This window comes from Pholcus phalangioides, unplaced genomic scaffold (assembly GCF_987345545.1).
Source record: "Pholcus phalangioides strain wild (caught in Gottingen) unplaced genomic scaffold, Ppha-v1.0 ptg000003l_1, whole genome shotgun sequence".
NCBI classification, from domain to species: Eukaryota; Metazoa; Arthropoda; class Arachnida; order Araneae; family Pholcidae; genus Pholcus; species Pholcus phalangioides.
Window position 1 is genome coordinate 17,220,196 of NW_028301596.1, and position 18,817 is coordinate 17,239,012.

Sequence of the window (18,817 nt, forward strand, 5' to 3'; positions counted from 1 at the left end):
TTTTCTCTCTTATTTTAAATGAACTTTTGAAATCAAGAATTTTTTCATGACCGAGTTATAATTAGGGCTTGGATTTTTATGACCTAAAGATGAAACGTCGTTGCTAATAGGTTAAAGAAACCTGAATTTAAAGTTTTTTAACCCATTAGCAACGACGTTTCATCTTTATGTCATAAAAATCCCAGCCCTAGTCATAATTGCCATATCCTATAAAAATATTAATCTCACATATTTTTCAAACATATACGTTCCGCTTGGTGAATTATAAATTTTCATCCATTGCTTCTTGTGGAAGCTCCCTACTTCCCACCATTAGTGACTTTTCACCAGTTTTAGCGATAGTTGAGACTACTTGCTTTTGACAATTTTTACGGCTGTAATTGACAACTTTGCTTGCCTTTGACAATTTACTTTGGCTATAATTAGCAACATAACTTTTGGTGGTAATTCGTGATATACCGTATGGATCCAGGGCCGACGCTTTTCTGTTTCCCGAATTTTTATGAAGAAAATATGGTCAACCTAGATAATTATTATGTGTGTAATTTTTTTTTTTTTTTTCGTATTGAAGGCAATTATCATTTTTTCCCACGTATAAATACAATACAAAGGCATAACTTACAAAAATAACACAACAAGTATATAAGGTATTCATGTTGTGTGTCATAACTACACACAACTGAATGCAAGGGTATGATCTCCTAAGGGACCTATTTCCATCAAGGGCAAAAAAAAAAAAAAAAAAAAAACTATGAAAATCATACTAATGTTTTCACGATTGGTGGGCCGACTCATCAAGTCATTCTTTTGGACACTTACATACTTGTACACTATTTTAGTCACTACCATTCTTGAACACTGTTTTGGTCTCTCACATGCTACCACAGTCCCTAAATTAGTCATCCAAGTGGTTTGGTTTTTTTTTAAACGCGACACTATTTCGTTAAAATCTAAAACAAAGAACAGCTTTGCAAATAAGAGCAACAAGAAAGTTTTCTTCTTTGGAAGCGATCCGGGATTTTTAAGGGTTCCGTGTGGCGTTTGATCACGCGGAACCCCATGGTTTCGCGGAACACCAGTTGGAAGTCCGTGCTCTAGATGATGACTGCTCCAGAGCGAGGCAACTTCGACTGTCCTCCGGAGTGTTAATAGCATGCCTTCCTTGGAACCTCTGAACTGTCATGTTTCCCTAGGGAGGCTTGAGTACTTTTCAGTCATAAACACCATTATCTGAAGCATTCTCTCATCTGTTCCGGAAGACGGATATACAATGCATAAATTCTAAATTTTGAGAATTTTTATTACTGAACTTCCGAAAAAAAAGGTAAGACGTTTCTCTCTGATGGTTTTTTTTTTCGCAATCTAATTATTCACCTAGTACAGTATCAACATTAGAGATATTTTGTTTCATGAATAAAGAGTGCATAAAATCATTTAAGAGCACAAAAGTACGAAAATTTAGGATGTAGGTTGTACGATACTACGTTGCTGGCAGCCCCGACAGTTCATTTTCTGATAAGACAATATGTTTTCTTACTATTAAATAAATTATATCTGAGGTTTAGGCATAGGTGGAGATAGACATGAATGGCTGGAGGAGGAGGCGTGATTATGATGACACCAATTCATACATATGCATATACATTAGATCAGTCAACTCCGTCATTGGTGGTAAAGGGGAGAGCATTACCCCGCCATGCCCCGTATCTTCACCCATGGGATTAGACTGATTGCAACTAGTGTTGTTAATATTTAGAGAAAGATGTACTCTTCACTTGTTAATACGAGATATACAGAAAAACTGGCTAATTTTGTAGAGATACTGATTTTTGTAAAAATTTCCCCTCTGCCGCTACCGGGACTCGTAATATTTTTTACTATAATAGAAGTAATATTTTCTTCTATAATAGAACAAGATAGCTGTGTTTCTACTATAGACACGATAGTCGTTGTTCCAAATAATACATCAGATAAAAGAGAATTATTCATAATTGGAAGGAGCCCTACAGATTATTTACTCTTCGAGCACCGCGTCTGGTAAAGGTGGCCCTGGAATTTGCCTGAGGAACCTCAAATACGCTATTTTGTCATCACAATCCAACTTGCATAAAAATGCAGTTATTATAAACTCTAATTGAAAAAGTAGCCAGATTAAGTGCACAACCAATTTTTCAGCTAGTTTTTGGACCCCCTTAACACCCTCACCCTAGTTTTTAGTTATATTTTTTTCCTTCCATAAATTATAAATGCCTTTTTAAGGTCTTAATTCCCTTTTGACTGCCTAATTCGACCATTTTTAGTGCCTAAACTTTCGGGCACTTTTGATTACGATGCCAACTATCAACGCGTTCCTAAAATAATGGAAAAACCAATTCTTTCTGAACGATTTTTACACCCTTCAAGATTTATGTTCGTTACTCGAAAAGTTTATTAGTCGAAGAGTGACTATATAAAAGTTTTTGGAGGGACCTCAAAAATTTATTTTGCACCGGACCGCGAAATTTCGTGGGGCTATGGAGGAGTGGTATAGTGGCACCACCTATTGTGAAGATATATAAGAGACTCAAGGGTGCGTGCATGCAGTGCCGCCTTAACGCATGGGCTCAACCGGGCTTCACAAAAATGGGATTTGGTTGAAATTTTCTAGAATTTATCTGGTAGGGCCTCAGAAAAACTACTTGGCCCGGGGTCCCATGATGCTCTAAGACGGCCCTGCGTGCATGCATCCACAACATTTCTAAGGTTTCGGAATCTGGTAACCCTATCCCGAGGTAATTTTAACTCATCGGCTTACTCGGGAGCCACGAGTGCAAAGGAAGCCTCATGCCGATGATACATGAAGGAAAAAAATAGTAACATTACAACAAGATTCCAAACTGGGTAACCCTAAGTGATGTCCCTCTCTCTCTTCCTGCCATTTCTTCTGCGGCAGATGGGTCTCTACTAAAATATATGATCTTTTAAGATACCGTACTCTTTTAGATACCATACCTCATAGTACACAGGCATTTCCCAACTTACCTTACTCCGCATTTACGTCGTCTCATCCTGAAAATGATTTTTTTTTTACCGATCAGACACACTTTAAGCAATCTTGAAAGCTTTCTACATCGCGTTTCCTTTCATGCAAATGTTTACTCTCGACAATCACATAGAAAAAAGAAAAGAATGAAAAATGTATTAGAAAGAATAAAATATATATATTTATTTTACTTTCTTCATATAAATATTTACTTTTCTTCCATATAGGCGTAAAGTTACGGGGAATAATGAGTGCTCAAACTCAATATTACTCTAAATATTATGAATAAAATGGCAAATGGACCGGATACAAGTTTACGCCTTGTTACTTGTGTTCCTCCTCCTCTTGATAAAGGAAGGGCATTATATATGAAAAGAATTACCTCGACGTAAGGCGACTGGAATAACTATATATATAGTGTGAGCTATATATCTAGTGGTTATACCTCAACGTACACATCTTTGACTTTGTTCGTCATTGAACTTGGAACGAATTACCAACTCAAGTCAATACCATACTAAAGAAGAGGGGTCTTCTTTAAAGGGGGCGGGGATGCGAAACCCAAACTATAACTATGCGGGGATTATAAAAAAGAGTTACTATTGTGCTAATTTCCTGTTATATTTAAAATATATTTTTGTGTTCCTATGAATAACAGATTCATTTTGAATCTAGACATATCGTAATTTCCAATTCCTCTCACAAAATTCAAACAGGGGACTGAGAAGTTATTCAAAACATTTGACTATATTTGAGAACGTTCTTCTACCTAATTTTATGGGCCTATACAACAAAATTAATTGGAGAATTATTCGTCTTCTCTGCCCACACTGTGCAACACCTTTTCTACTCTCTACCCACGCACTCACCTCTTCTTTATCGCCGCCGGCCGGGGCGGATACCGTATTGTGGCCGCCTCCGTGATTTCGGTTCCGATAACGGTGCCTGAGCGATTTTAAAACTTAGCATAATCGATTCCTAGGTAATTTTAGTCATGGCGCTATGTTTATATCTTTGAAGAGGTTGACCATCGCCGTGTTTCTTGTTTACTGTATCTTGACCTGTTATTCCGTCTATCTATTGTTTATAAAGAACAGTTTGAAAGAAGGAAGAGCTTCTCGCAGGGGCTGGTCTTTTCCTGGTAGGCTTTTCTTCTTCTTTGATGACAGGCACTCTTTGTCATCTCATGATGGGATGGGCAGTCTCTTTCATTTAACCAACAATGAACTATTCAATACAAATTTGTCATGTTACATACGTTATTTGCAATTTATATCATATTAAACACATTTTATACCACGTGAATTATGATTTATATGTTAAATTCCAATTATATCATGTTAAATACAATTTATATCATGTGAAACATGATTTATATCATAGGATAAGTTTATGAAATGCAAAGTTAGGTACCATCAAAAGCACATTTATGATTTTGCCTCCCTTTATCCAAGTCTGTAGAGTCTAATTTTCTCGACCCGTAATTTCTCTATCTGCTTGCCATCTTGGGCTATAAATATACCCAAATCTCTAAGCCACTCTATGGGGTGATCACTGATGTGATTCCTCACTTTCTACGTTACTCTTTGCATTAATCCCTTGCTTACATAGTAATGAGTATTCAAGATATTAGCAGGTCACAGCATCAGTTCGAAGAGACTGGATGTGCAAATAAACATGTTCAGGAGCAACCATAAGTTTATGTATTTATAAGATATGTTGACCGAATGAGAGGAAGCTCAGATGACTGCTTAACACACAGCTGCCTCACAGTTGGATTGGTCAGAATGAATCAAATTACTTGAATTATATCTATTCACACATCAGTTATAATCTGCCTCTGTTGGTAGATGTCCGTCTCAGCTCAATAAATATTCATCATTCTACCTAGTGTATTCATTACACTTGTGGAGAATACTGCTATTCATAATGTTATATTTTGAAACATGTTGGCAACAATATTGGCAAGCGCAGGTTTTAGCATGAGTTAAATCATGATTCCACTAGTGATTATAAGATAGAAATGATAGAGTGATTATTAATGTCTTCTCCCTGAAATTTGACAAAAGTTCTAATTCAAAAACTTCTAACGTGTTTAATGTTATTTTTGACAGTAAAATGTTACATAGAGACTTACCATAATTTGCCTAGTATTTTTCGTCTGGTATATATATATATATATTGCTATTTTATTCATTTAATACATATACATTTTTAGTGCGTTTCAATTCTTTTGAATTGAGCTAGTGTCGAATAGATGATAGATTGTTTCGAGATTTGGTTCTGCTCATTGTATGTTAGTCAAGCTCTCTTACACTTCTGTACTTATTCTAGAAAAAGAAAATGTACTTGCATAAAATCTGATTATTTGCTCGTAGGCCTATTAACTGAGCCTTTTATTTTATCACCTGGAAAAAAAAATGAAATTTCTATTTGCAATCAATTGGTGAATCAAAGAAGAGTGATTTTATATATTCTAGTACAGACACATCTTAACTTGGCTTATTCAGGCTCTAGATCCCTATTTCCCAACGTGTAACCCCCACCCCACGAGGGGGCAATTTGATTTTTAAGGGGGGTAATTTGAGTTTTTCCATGAAAGACTTAAAACTTTCAGAACTCTCTTCATTTTTTATACGAGTTCAAATTTTTAAACAATTTCTTGATAACTGCTTTTGTTTGTTTTTCACCTTCAGTAGAAGGGATTTGATTAAAAGTTCCTAATGCTCTGTGTCCCATGAAAAATTTGTGCCAGTAAGATAAGGTCCACAGACGTCCTGTGCGAGAAACCCTGATTAAGGGAGAGATCAAAAGAACCACTGCTTTTAACAAAGTAAAGAAAGACAAATGGGGAGAGGGCGAAGACACCTAGTTTTGAGATACAAGGAGGCATAGCAAAAACGAATTATTCTACATAAAGAAAAAACTTTGTTATGAAACTATGAAGTTTTATCGGCAGAGGTGGGGGGGGGGGTGTACCCTGAGAAAAATTTTGGGGGACATCTGGATTTCTGATATGCTTTGGTGGGGTATGGTCTAAAAAAAGATTGGGAAACACTGCTCTAGATCCAGGCTTTCATTAAGTGGTTTGAACTGCACATAACTATGTATTGACATCTGAATTATTTTCTCTCATCTTTTCGTTTTTAGATGATGGAGAAGAGTGGAACCCATGGGGGGAGGAATTTGAAAGAGAGCATCAAATGAAACATTCTCTAGCCGCACCTAGACATCAGCAGAGATGGTGGGGTAACCAGAGTCTAGATTTTGGCAAGCAATTCCACAAAGCCAAGACAGATTATATTTACCAGTCAGAAAACAGTTACAATGTCGAAATTTGGGGAAAAGCGGCTATTGGTGAGCATTCATCACAATACATTTTTTTCTTCTGATTTTACAGTTACATTTGAAAATTAATGATATTAGATAACTATGGCCTCTTAATTATTTTTGAAATAAATTTTTTAGGTCTTTATCTTTGGGAACATATACTTTCCGGTAAATTAGAGAGCAAGATGGAAGGTGTTTGGAGTTATGGATTCAAAAAAATCGACAATGTAAAACTGAAGTAAGTTTGTAAAAGAACCAGTAAAGTTATGTCGATAGAAGCTGTTTATAACAAAGTTGAGGGTGGCGAACTCTAGAAAACTTTATGCAGTCATGTTTTAATTTATCCATCAAGCTGCTGTGTGTTGTTTTGGTATATGCAGATTTGAGCAAAAACGTTAAAACCTGTGTGATATGCAAATGCATGCTCTCCTCTGGCAATGAATATGCCAGAACTTATCCTGTTGCTGAGATCTCTTCCAGCCCAGGTTTGCGGCTCAGTCCAACATATGGCATGGGTCTAAGGCCGGGATTACCTATAAAGTTTGATTAAAGTTCTTTTATAGAACTTAAAAAATTCAACAAATAATCGTATGAAAAATCGTAAAAATTCAACAAATAATCAAGAATTTACATTCTTGCAAATGCAATCGATAGTCATATTGGCTGCATTTTTCAAGTTTTGTAAAAGATCTTTTATCAAACTTTTATAGTGTAACCTTGGCCTAAGCAATGAAAGTTGTAAATAGAACTGTGATTGGCACTATGGCATTCAGTACTCTGTTTTTGCTGCAATTTATCTGATTTCAATAAGGAACATGTTATTTGGCATGTAGGTAACTGCGCTGCAGGTATAGGCCGTTCACTTTGTGTAGTATTTAGCAGGGCTTTAAAAATCAGAGGGGGGGGGAGAGAAATTTAGTCAGCTAGATTGATTTTCTGAGTCAAGTATTTTTTCTGCGAAACAAAACAATCTAAAATAAGTTTTTTCCCCTCATTTTTCAAGGTTTTGTGTGACCTTTTTCCCTGTTAGTGTTGCCTTTGCCTTTCAATATCAGCACACATAAATTATTTTAGGCACCAATTCTTTTTTTAGTCGCCATGGCGTCCCTGCACCTGGGATTTGTTAATCCTGGTAGCTACAGGGATATGTATCAGAAATAGTGCAAAATATGTTACATTTTGAATCGACAATAAGGATAGTGATGGGCGTGTCTCATTAATACCATAAATCAACATGTGCTTTTTCCTGCTGGTTTATTGGTTAGCAGCCAAGGTGTTCACTGATAGGGTAATTGACACAGATTTTGTTGTAAGCTGTGCAAAGGGTGCTGAAAAAGCATTCCGCTATATGTTCCATTCTTATCGAATATGATGACTCTCACCTTATCATGGGTCAGGGCTTGACAAATACCAGGTTGCCACGGTGACTAAAGAATCGGTATTGTCACCTAAAAAATGTCACCCCCATCCTGCAGCAAGGCTTCTAAACTGGGATCTTTGGTGGGTCCCCAGACCAGCCTTCTATAGTAAATTTGTAGCATGAACGAACAAAAAAATATAGGAATTAGCTCGGGCTCCGAGCTGGAGAAGGATCATCCTCATTCTTATAGAGGCCATGACAATAACGGAATACCTATCAAAAAAAAAAAAAAAAAGGTACACCTCTTTCTATTTCAATTATTGCCATCAAATATTTTTATTTGAACGAAATTTGTAAAACAATGAAAATGTTTTGATTTCTGTAAATTCATCATGAAAGAATTTCCATGTGCGACAATTGACTTCATTATGAAAAGACACCCATTTCTTAACATGGAGTGAAGGGGTAAGCGCAATTAAAACCAATAGAGGTAAAGGACGTGGAGTGATTGCAAAAATTGGTAAAGCGGTTCTTTTTTTGATTGGGAATCAAGGTAGAAGTAAGTATAAATTTCTTTACAATTTGTCAAGCTCTGGGATTCTTAACATTTTTTTTGTTCCACAGTTTTTTGTGCTTATATGATGAGGTCCACAGACCCCTGCTGGTAGTAAAATGTACATAATATACTTCAATATTTTGAATATTTACAAAATAATATTCAGCATATATAGCTATGTAACAATAATAGATGCACAAACATGAGTGAGTAGTTATCTATTATGGAGGGAAAGTATTTGATACTGAAATCGGAATACAAGAAACTTACATTTTGTTCCGATATTCACATCCATGTTCCATATTTATGAACTTTTGCATTTATATCTATTATGTACATTGAGATTCTCTAGATCAAAGGGAAGCACAATAAAATATGACCAGCATTTTTTTGTTTTCCCAATGTAGGTTTCGAACTGGTGCTGGAGTTATCACAACAAAAGTGCCAAATGATGTGCGTAATTTAGTGCTGATTCTGAATGGCAGGAACAGTGAGAAAAAGTCATTTGCCAAAATGTGGTTGGATTACTTACCTCAATTTCAGTTTCTTCAAAGTGTCATTTTAATTATTCTAGGCAACGAATTTTGTCATAATGATTGGATCCTTCCTTACATGTCAGTTAATGGTGGTTTGGTGAATGTCACATTTGTTACATATGATAGCCCGTTAGTTGACAATTACCATTTTTACCAGTGGCCTCTTGGTGTTGCAACGTAAGTAGTATTATATCAGATTTATTTCAGTATTTTATTATTCAATCAATTTTACATTTCTGTATTTTCCCTTTTTCATGAGTGCTGAACCTTCATGAGAGTGTGGGTCACTTCATTAGTTTGAAAAATGTGTTGGCCATTTCATTGGTTTTAAAATGTGTCGTGGCACAGTTAAGTAACCTGGAACAGTGCTGCCAATCACTTAAGTGATCTGGAAATGTGCCGCAAGCTGCTTAAGTGACATTGTGGTACACATACTGGATGGAACAGTGCCACGGGTAACCTAAGTGATGTAGAATTGCACTGCAGGCAGCTTAAGTGTTCTGGAACTGTGCTACAGGCCACTTAAGTGATGTTAAACTGTACCTTGAGTCACTCAAGCCAACTGTAAATATCTTGCAGATCCCTTAAGTGATTTGGAACTGTGCCGTGGGTCACTCAAGTTCTATGCGAATATGCTGGAGACCTGAAAGTGGTTTAGAAATTTGCCGCTTAGCACATTTTTACAATATTAGGTTTGAGGTCATGGGCAACATCAGATGACTTCAAGGTTCATATTTGGCCCAAGAGTCATGGGCCGAGTATGCATACTTAATGAACTGCCAGAAACTTGATAGCATTTGATTCTTTACTGCTTTATACATTTCTTTACTGTTGGAACTCGCCAGACCTCTTTTACAAGGGGTATTGAGCCAGGGTTTTACCACTTCTTTTTCACTTATGATATGTTTGATTTGTTTTTTGCTGTAATGAAGAGATACAGAAACTCATCTTGTCCACTGGAGTGAGTGAACTGAACCCAATAAATTTGTGGCTAGCTTCTGGCTCAGAAATTGATAACGGCTATCAACCTATTTGTTCACCTACAAGGTGTTAAGTGAGTCAACTCACTATGGTTGAGATTTTATTTAATACGAATGAGAATTTCCAGTGTATTCTGTATATAAAGTACTACAATGTGTGTAAGATAACATGGCTGGGTTCGTTTAACTACTTCATTTAGCACATTCTTCCTCCTTATGAAACTCTAGAGCAGTGTTTCCCAACCTTTCTGATGTTGTGGATCCCCTGTACTGAACGCTAATGCTCCGCAGGTCCCCTCCCCCAGACAGAAAATCAGTTTCAATATGTTCTCCTATAAACTCGAAAATATATTGTTTTTTTACAATTTGCTCATAAAAAAATAGAATAAACTATAATTTTACAACATAAAAATGCGACATTTAATATAACTTTGTAGTCAGTGTGCAATTTTCATCATTATCCTTTATTAAATTAATTAAACCTCAGAATTCTCTTAGGTGTGTATTATCTGAGATAGGTCCAGTTCACATTAGCTTGTATAATTCAGATGCTATTGAACATGGGACAAATAATGTCATAACATATTAAATTTGTTGCCAGTCACATTAACAATATATATTATCTACACGGTTTTATTTGTTGCGCTTCCCCAAAGCAGAATGTTCCGGAATCTGGGATGTACATCGCAGAACAATCAGTGCTACTGCAGAACAACCTTTTGAAAAAGAAGAATTTTAAGAAAAATGTAGAAAACACAATTATGCAAACTTTTACTTCAGAACTTTTCCAGTCAGTTGAGGGCTCATTGCAGAACCGTGCAAAACATTTTGCTTTGTGTTTACATTGTTTCTGTATGGTACCTTAAATATGCAAACAATACTCTCTGCATTTCTCAATAGGTACAGAGGTTTTCCGAAAGTGGATCCAAAGCAGTTAGACTTAGAATCATCTCGTCCATATATTTGTAATTTCCTTGGAACCGTATATCCTCATTCATCAAGGGAGCAGTTGTTAAATGTCATCAAAGAAGAGAACTTGACACATCATTGCTTTGTTCGAGCCAGATACGAGTAAGAACTTTTGTGTTAAATTTTAGATGCAACTGGAGGCGAATTTATGGATTTTACACCCATGGGCTACACAAATTTTGCCACCCATCTCCTGTTCTAGTCTAATTTTCTTGACCACTCAGTCCTCAAGTTTACCGCCCTGTGGCCCCCTAGCCCTCTAAGTACATCTGCGTCTCTAAGTCACTCTTTTGGTCACTCCCATGCTTGAACACTTTCTTTGTCATTTTTTAGTCACTCTTTTGGTCTTTCTCATGCTCACACACTGTACAAGTCACTCATTTGGTTGCTCACTGATCTGATCTTACTCTTAAGTTACTCTTTGATTATTCACATGCTTGATACTGTTTTAATCACTCACATGCTTGATACTGTTTTGATCACTCACATGCTTGATACTGTTTTGATCACTCACATGCTTGATACTGTTTTGATCACTCACATGCTTGCATACGCTCTAGGTCACTTTTGGTCATTCACGGATTGGGTTCCTTGCTCTCTGGTCATCCCTATGCTACACACTCTTTTGGTGTCACTCCTATGCTCACAAAGTCCAACTTTTGGCCTCTCTTGCATTCTCTGGGTCATTCTTAACATGATCGCTCACTGTTTTGATTGCTCACATGCTTGCACACTTTTTGATCTGTCACATGCTTGCACACTTATAAACATGGTCCCCTGCTCTCTAGATCACTCACATGCTTTCGCAAACTGTTCCAGTTGCTCACATGCTTGCACACTTATAAACATGGTCCCCTGCTCTCTAGATCACTCGCATGCTTTCGCAAACTGTTCCAGTTGCTCATATGCTTGCACACCACCTTGATCACTCACTCTCTAGACAGAGACAAATTTATGGTTTTTCCGCCTGTTGACCTATAAAACTTTTCTTGCTTTTCTCCCATTCTCATAAATTTTCTTGGCCACTCATTTCTCAACTTTGCTGCCCCTCTGAACTTGCCGCCCTGGGCTATAGCCGGCTAAGTGCCCCCTGTAAATACGCTTCTGGATGCAACTAGAGTAATCTGAATCAGCATAATAATACAAATAATTGTATAATATTCACAATTATTCATTTCAGATGGCAGCCGAAAGAAACTAAAAGCTCTCTGCAATCTTACGTGCAAAGTTTGCGTTTGAGTGATTTGACTCTCAGTCCAGTCGGTTTGAATTCGGAATGTTACAGAATCTATGAAGCTATTTCATATGGTTCTGTTCCGGTGGTGGAGAACGTAATGACGTCAGGAGCTTGTGGCTATTCCAAAGCTATGTCTGTGACTCCACCTCTAAAACTGCTGAAATCATTGAACGCTCCTATCATTTACATTGATAAATGGACAGATCTTCCAAAAATAATTGAAGCAGAGAAGAAAATGTCTCATAAGGACAAAGTGGCAAGAAGAGTAAAAGTTATCCAGTGGTATGAAAATTTCAAAGTTTTTCTGCGTGAGCAACTACTTAGTGTTATAAAAAGTCAATTACATCATGATAGCTGATCTCAAATTTTTTGAATTCACTTTTTTGTGAATGTCTCTATATATTAACGAAAGTCTCTTCGTGTATCGGTAAAAGTTGAAATACAGAGCTAATCACCATGTGAGAAAAATTTCCCATGTTTTAAAATGACTAAAAATGGTAAAAGATGAATTTTTTTAATTGTTTTATTTGAAAATTTTAATTATTTTTTAATTGAAAAGATGAAACACTTGCCAATTTTCATGCAATTATGGAAAATTCATGGCACAAAAATCACATCATTTGCTCACCCACTTGCTTTATTCATCTACTCACTTACTGTCTCTTAAGGCCCGTTTACACTACGCAAGTGCTTTAGTTGTACCCATTCTTCTTGAAAGTGTCCACACGATAAGTGGTAAGTGGACTCTCATTGGATGATTTTTACAGAGGTGAGCGCAGTTAGCGCATGCGCGCTTCAGTCTACTCAAATCCACGGAGAGAGACAGACGCAACGCGCGGGAGTATAATAGTAATAATTTTTTATTTATCTGGCATTCAGAGAGGTGCTTTTTTTAAAGCTCATAGCTTTCATAACGATGAATGAAGATGATCAGAGCCACATTATATGATATTTTTTTTACAGAATATAAATTTATTCACTTTCACTTACCCAAGAGGGGAAAAAAGAATACGCAACATATTATAAACTTATGTAAGTCATCGAGAAGATAAGATTTCTCTATTTCTCCTCTAAGTTGTAAATATTGATTATATGATATTTTAATCGAAGTTAAAGAGGAGATAAATTATGAATTATGTAAGCCGAAAATACGGGAGAAGATTCTTGGCATTCGTAGGAAATTCTAAGGGTTAAAAATTAAGTAATAAAAATTCATTAAACAAAAATTATTTCCAAATTTTCGAAATCATTATTTTTTAATTTAACCTATAGAGATATCTTTATGTTAAATATTTGATCATGTATTTTTACAACAGATGGCAGCAAATTCGTTCTGGACCAGGAAATATTCGAAACCCCCCTCCAGTTTTTAATATATAAATCCTCGTCTGCATACATTGTATCGTACTTGGCAACTAAAAATTAAGTTACCAACTAAAGCACTTGCCTTGTGTAAACGGGCCGTAAGGCTGGGATTACACTATAAAAGTTTTACAAAAATTCTTTGATAAAATTTGAAAAATACAACCAGTAAACGCATTGGTTACATTTCGAGCGAACGTAACAATGTTGTTTGCTTTTTTTTTTTTCCAAGTTTTGTAAAAGATATCTTTTGTCATACTTTTATAGTGCAATCCGGCCCAACTCCCTCACTCAGTCACATATTTACCTGCTCACTCATCAGTGTTGTCAACAGTCGAAAAATTTTCCAACTAGAGATTCTCATCAAAAACAACTATGAACCAGGTTTAAACAACCGGAATTAATTTTAATCATTACCCTGATGACCATACATCCTGTATTTCCTAGGACATCCCCATAATTTCACACTATTTAATAATAGACTACTTTCTTTCTTTCAAATTGAGCACAACTCTGGTCTATCACTGTGGGCAATTTACTACCGACTGAGTTGTGCTGGAAGGGTTACTGTGTACTTAACAGTGCATAATATAGCTAAACCTTGTTAATAAGTCATTCTTGGGAGACCAAAAATATGACCTCATAAGCGGAGTTACTCGTTAAACGGAGTAAGCCATGGCTGCATTGATTCCCATCTCCTTATTGATGCATTCATGCAAAAAAAACAAAAACAAATTTTAGTTATTCAAATGAGTTTCGTCATGAAAATTGATTAATAGAGTTTTTCTTTAATCAATTAATGCTTATTTGCTAGATTATAACACATTTGAATAACACAAAATATATATATTTTTTAATTTTTAAAAATTCCTTAAATTATTCCACATGTTTATGGAAACAAAGTATTGTCGCCTTGTATTTGTACAGTTTAATTCTTCACATCATAAATAAAAATAAAATTATCTGTTTAAAAAAATAAGCATTTATATTTTTCACTGAAAAAACACTAGCGAGTTTTTTTGTGTGGAATTGGTAGTTGAAGCAATCTTTTTCTCCAAAGAAGATAGAAATTGGAAGTTTCTGTTTGTTGTGTTTTCGTCCTCATACAAATTTTCTTAATAGGTTGATCTTCCATATTCCTCTTCTATAACACTGCTTTGTCTTTAAGAGTTAATGAACTATTTTTAAATTTGAAGAACATTCTGACAGTAGGGTGAATATATGTCCAGCTACATTGCAACCGTCCACCTAAGATTTGTTTAATCTTTTTACTGCCAATGTTTCTCATTAAGAACATCAGTTTTATTCATCAGAAAAAATATTTTCCTTACATGAAAACACGTGGATTTTTTTTCCTGAACGCGCGAGATTCCAAACTTAATTTATAAAATAGAAATTTCATTAATTTCAGTGCTTAGGCCATAAATTTGATTTTTTTAATAGCCTATTTTTGAGGAAAAATAAAATAAAATTCTTTTGTTTTTAATTTTAATGTTTCGATGGACATGGGCAAACACGTCCGTCACTCTGACCACTCGACCACAACAGCAGCTAATAATAGACTACTGGTACACATAAATTTTTTTCAAACTAAATGCCCGAAAAAAAGACCAGATATAGTTGGAAAATTACTAAGTTGGCAACACTGTCACTCAGTCTCTAACTCCTTCACTGAATCACTAACTTGCTCTTTCACACATTTGCTCACTTTGTTGATGTGATTAATTGCTTATCTGTGAATTTTGCCGTGAATTTTCCTTTCAGTGAATTGTGTGGTGGTGAATTATTGCTGATGAATTTTCCACACACTGCAATGATTATGAGTTGTTAAATTGTTGTTATGAATGCATTGTTTTCCTAAGAATGAAAAGATGATTTGTTTGACAGATTGGAGATCCAAAAACGTTCTGACTGAACTGTCCTCAGAATGATTGAATATTTTACATGTGAAAATTCAGTTAAATTATGACTGGATATGTACAGGTTTTTAGAAGTAAAATGTGCTGGAGTTGGACGTTTTATCTTTGTGTGGGAAATTGCAATATATTGTAATAAAGCATGCTCCTTGTATCAAGTAGTATGTGTCCCCATTAAATCATAGAAGTTAAGATCGCCTAAGTCTCTTGAATGAACTCTTTCATAATTGTCTCGTCCACATTAAATTTCTATCATCTGTTTTTTTGTTTTAAATTAGCATTTCGGAATTTAAATTCTAATTAGAGGTCTGCATTACAACAGAAAACATCTATTGCAAGGCCTAGAATACATATGCTACTAAGCAGTATGGAAGCACAACACTTTCAAGCAAATACAATCACTAAGCTTATTAGTTGCATTTGCTTGAGAGTAATGCTCTTTCTAGCTGCTTAGTAGCATGTGCATTCCAGGCCTAAAGATGTAACTCTTGTCAAGCATAAATGCCAGACCTGGTTCACTGGGTTTATCCGGTTTCCACAGGACTTGACAAATAAAAAAAATTTTAGGCACCAGTCCAATTTTTTAAGAGACAAGAAATATTTTAATCTCAAGAAAAGTGGTCCTAAATAATGGGTTTTTTTCCCAGGATTTTTCCTGTGTTAAAAGACACACTGTCATAAAATCAAAAAAATTTGTATCATCGATTGACTCAAATTTACCAATCCTATGCAGAAAATTTTGGGTGCCAATACCAATTTTATAATTGGCATGGCGACCTGGTATTTGGGATTTGTCCAGTCCTGGGTTTTCGGGATCACTTTTTCAGCTTTCATGGAAAAAAACTTGATCCATTTGTGTGTGTATCCACCAGCGTAATATTTTGTGAATTTTTATTATCCTTATCAGCACAATGTTGATTATTATACTTTTAATGGTAAGAGATAATTTCCACACCAAATATGAACACTGTGATTGTTTCTGGAGATAGAGAAAAATGGAGGTTATAATTTGACTGAGTTTGACATTCAGATAAGTTTGTATGAACACACAGTGCACGCTGGTTTCCGGTTTGCTGGATCGGCACTGTTACGGATTGGTAGAATAACCTGAAATTCAAGTTTTCAACCAATCAGCAACAGCACCAACTTGCAGAACCGGAAACCGGCGTGTGCACTATATGTTTGTACAAGTCAGCACTGGAATGTCAAAACAAATTTTGTTGCCAAAGAATATTAATACAGTACAGTCAGGTGTGACTTGACCTTGTTGGATTTGTGAAGTGAGTAGCCTATTTGAAGCTGCGATGCAAATGGGTTAATTTCAATGTAATGAAATTCACTTCGGTTTTTATACTACAAATATACAGTAAAACCTAAGTTGGACACTTATTGTTCCACTAAAAATATATCCAAGTTAGATGTCCAAAATATAGAGGTACAATATCAGGGAAATTGTGTGTTATATATACACTGGTGTAAGAAATTAAGAGAATTTGCAGACTTGGTCTCTAGAACTACTGTACCGATTTTAATGAAATTTGATATGTACATACATTGATACAATACAAAACAAATAACCATTCAATAATTGTAATACACACGCATGATCGTGCGTAACACTCGTTCGAGTAGGAAGGTATAAAACAGCGGTTGCAGAATAAACAAAAAATGGGTTAATAGGGGGATATACAGGTCTCGCAGCGTGATTTCATACTTGAAATAAGGCAGTTTATCATTTCCTGCTGCAATTGGTCCCACTCGTTCAGCAACGCTGTTTTCATTCCTTGGATGGTTCCTGGAGGGGGGTTGTGAGTTGCAATTGCCCTCCCCAGAGCGTCCCAGACATGCTCTATAGGGTTAAGGTCTGGAGATCTGGCTGGCCAATCCAACCGGCGAATATCCTCACTCTCTAGAAAATCGTAGAGCAGAAGAGCTCTATGTGGCCTCGTGTTGTCGTCCATCAAAATGAACTCGGGGCCAACTGCACCCCTGAAAAGGCGAACATAGGGCTCCAAGACCTCATACCTATACCTCACACCAGTCACAGTGCCTTTTTCAAAGACATGGAGAGGTGTGCTGCCATCCAACATGATGCCTGCCCAGACCATTAAACCTCCTCCGCCATAATGGTCGATTTTGCGGACATTGGAGGGTAGGTAGTGGGTCCCTGGTTCTCTCCATATGAACGTACGGCGAGAATCGGTGCTTAGGCTGAACTGGGACTCATCAGTGAAGAGAACGGTCGCCCATTGATCCATACTCCAATCTCTATGCTCTCTGCACCACGATAAACGGATTCTCCTGTCCGTAGAAGTGAGCGAGACGCAAACAGCAGGTCTTCTTGCAAACAACCCTCTCTCATGAAGTCTTTTGGAAATAGTCACCCACGGGTTCCTGTGGCTGCATACAAGTCACGAGAGAGCTGAGAAGCTGTAGCACTCCTGTTACGCCTCGCTATAATCGACAAATGGCGATCTTCTGTGGCCGTTGTGGCTCTTGGACGACCTTGCCCAGGCTTTCTCTCGATGGATCCGGTATCCTGGAACTGTTTCCATTAGTTACACACGACGCTGGCCGTTAAATTGAACTCTCTACAAATCTGGACTTGAGATTGGCCTGCTTCTAGCCTCCCCACAATTCGCCACCTCATTCCATCACCTAAACGTTGGTGGTTACTCATTTTCACTGTTACAATTTGAAATTAACCGATTGCTGCAAAATAACACCAAGAAATTCGCCGAGGTGTGCTAGCGAACGAAATGCGTCTTAACTTACGCCCGCTTATAAAGCCTGTTTCTCTACTGGCTCCGCCTACACACACGTGTACGCTTACATATTTGACATACAAGATTTGCATTTTTATCTAGAAGCAGTGGTTTTACATTCAGTTCTTTTCATGAAATTCGATAAAATATGCAAATTCTCTTAATTTATTTCACCAGTGTATAAGATTATAGTAGTTCCATTCAGAACCGTCCAATATATGGAGGTGCCCAAACTGAGACAGGTTTTTATTGTGTACATGAATTTTTTTTCTGTGTACTGAAAATTTTATACAAACAGAGATTGATCTAAAACAAAAATATTTATTCTTTTTATACAACTATGTCAGAGTAAGCATTTAGTATTTCTAAACAATGGGAAATGGTAATAGTAATTTACAAAATTTACAGTTGACATTTGGAAAACCAGATGACACAAATTCATTCTTGAGTAAAATATAAAAACAAATTGCGACCAAAAAGTTAGAAATGAGATAGGTTCAGTAAAGAAATAATTCTGAAGATTTTCTTACTCAAGTTCCATTATATTGGAATATTTAATAACTTGCAATGAATTTGATTACTGGTGGAATTAATTATGAGCAGAGACTGACATTTGCAACTAAATTACTCATGTTTATAACCACAGTATGATCTCAATGGAATTTCTGATTTTGCGATTTGGTTTATCCAGACGCATATCACTATCTGCCTATGTCAGGGAAAATTTTATACAACTTCATTCTCATCAACATTTACACTTTTTTAAAAAATCAATCTTCAATAA

The 18,817-nt window shown here is 36.2% G+C and overlaps 1 protein-coding gene across 2 annotated transcripts; it reads left to right on the forward strand.

Annotated features, from left to right (window-relative positions):
* Positions 1-3,910: 3,910 nt before the first annotated feature.
* On the forward strand, positions 3,911-15,460 carry LOC149088187 (ribitol-5-phosphate xylosyltransferase 1-like). 2 transcript variants are annotated; one of them, XM_089245418.1, is made up of 6 exons: positions 3,911-4,163; positions 6,173-6,379; positions 6,491-6,590; positions 8,676-8,981; positions 10,685-10,855; positions 11,934-15,460. In XM_089245418.1, exons 1-6 carry the CDS (start codon positions 4,025-4,027, stop codon positions 12,346-12,348), a joined length of 1,338 nt encoding a protein of 445 aa, XP_089101544.1. In that variant the 5' UTR covers positions 3,911-4,024; the 3' UTR covers positions 12,349-15,460. The 2 variants fall into 2 exon arrangements, with proteins under 2 accessions (XP_089101544.1, XP_089101553.1); XM_089245427.1 differs by having other exon boundaries at positions 3,934-4,004; positions 11,934-12,487.
* The last annotated feature ends 3,357 nt before the right edge of the window (positions 15,461-18,817 follow it).

What these genes read in the sequence shown, in the direction of transcription:
- LOC149088187 (XM_089245418.1), top strand. Translation starts at nt 4,025, where the DNA reads ATGTTTATATCTTTGAAGAGGTTGACCATCGCCGTGTTTCTTGTTTAC. An exon ending in TTGGGGAAAAGCGGCTATTG is followed by an intron (nt 6,380 to 6,490) that starts GTGAGCATTCAT and finishes TAAATTTTTTAG; the next exon opens with GTCTTTATCTTTGGGAACAT. An exon ending in ATCGACAATGTAAAACTGAA is followed by an intron (nt 6,591 to 8,675) that starts GTAAGTTTGTAA and finishes TTCCCAATGTAG; the next exon opens with GTTTCGAACTGGTGCTGGAG.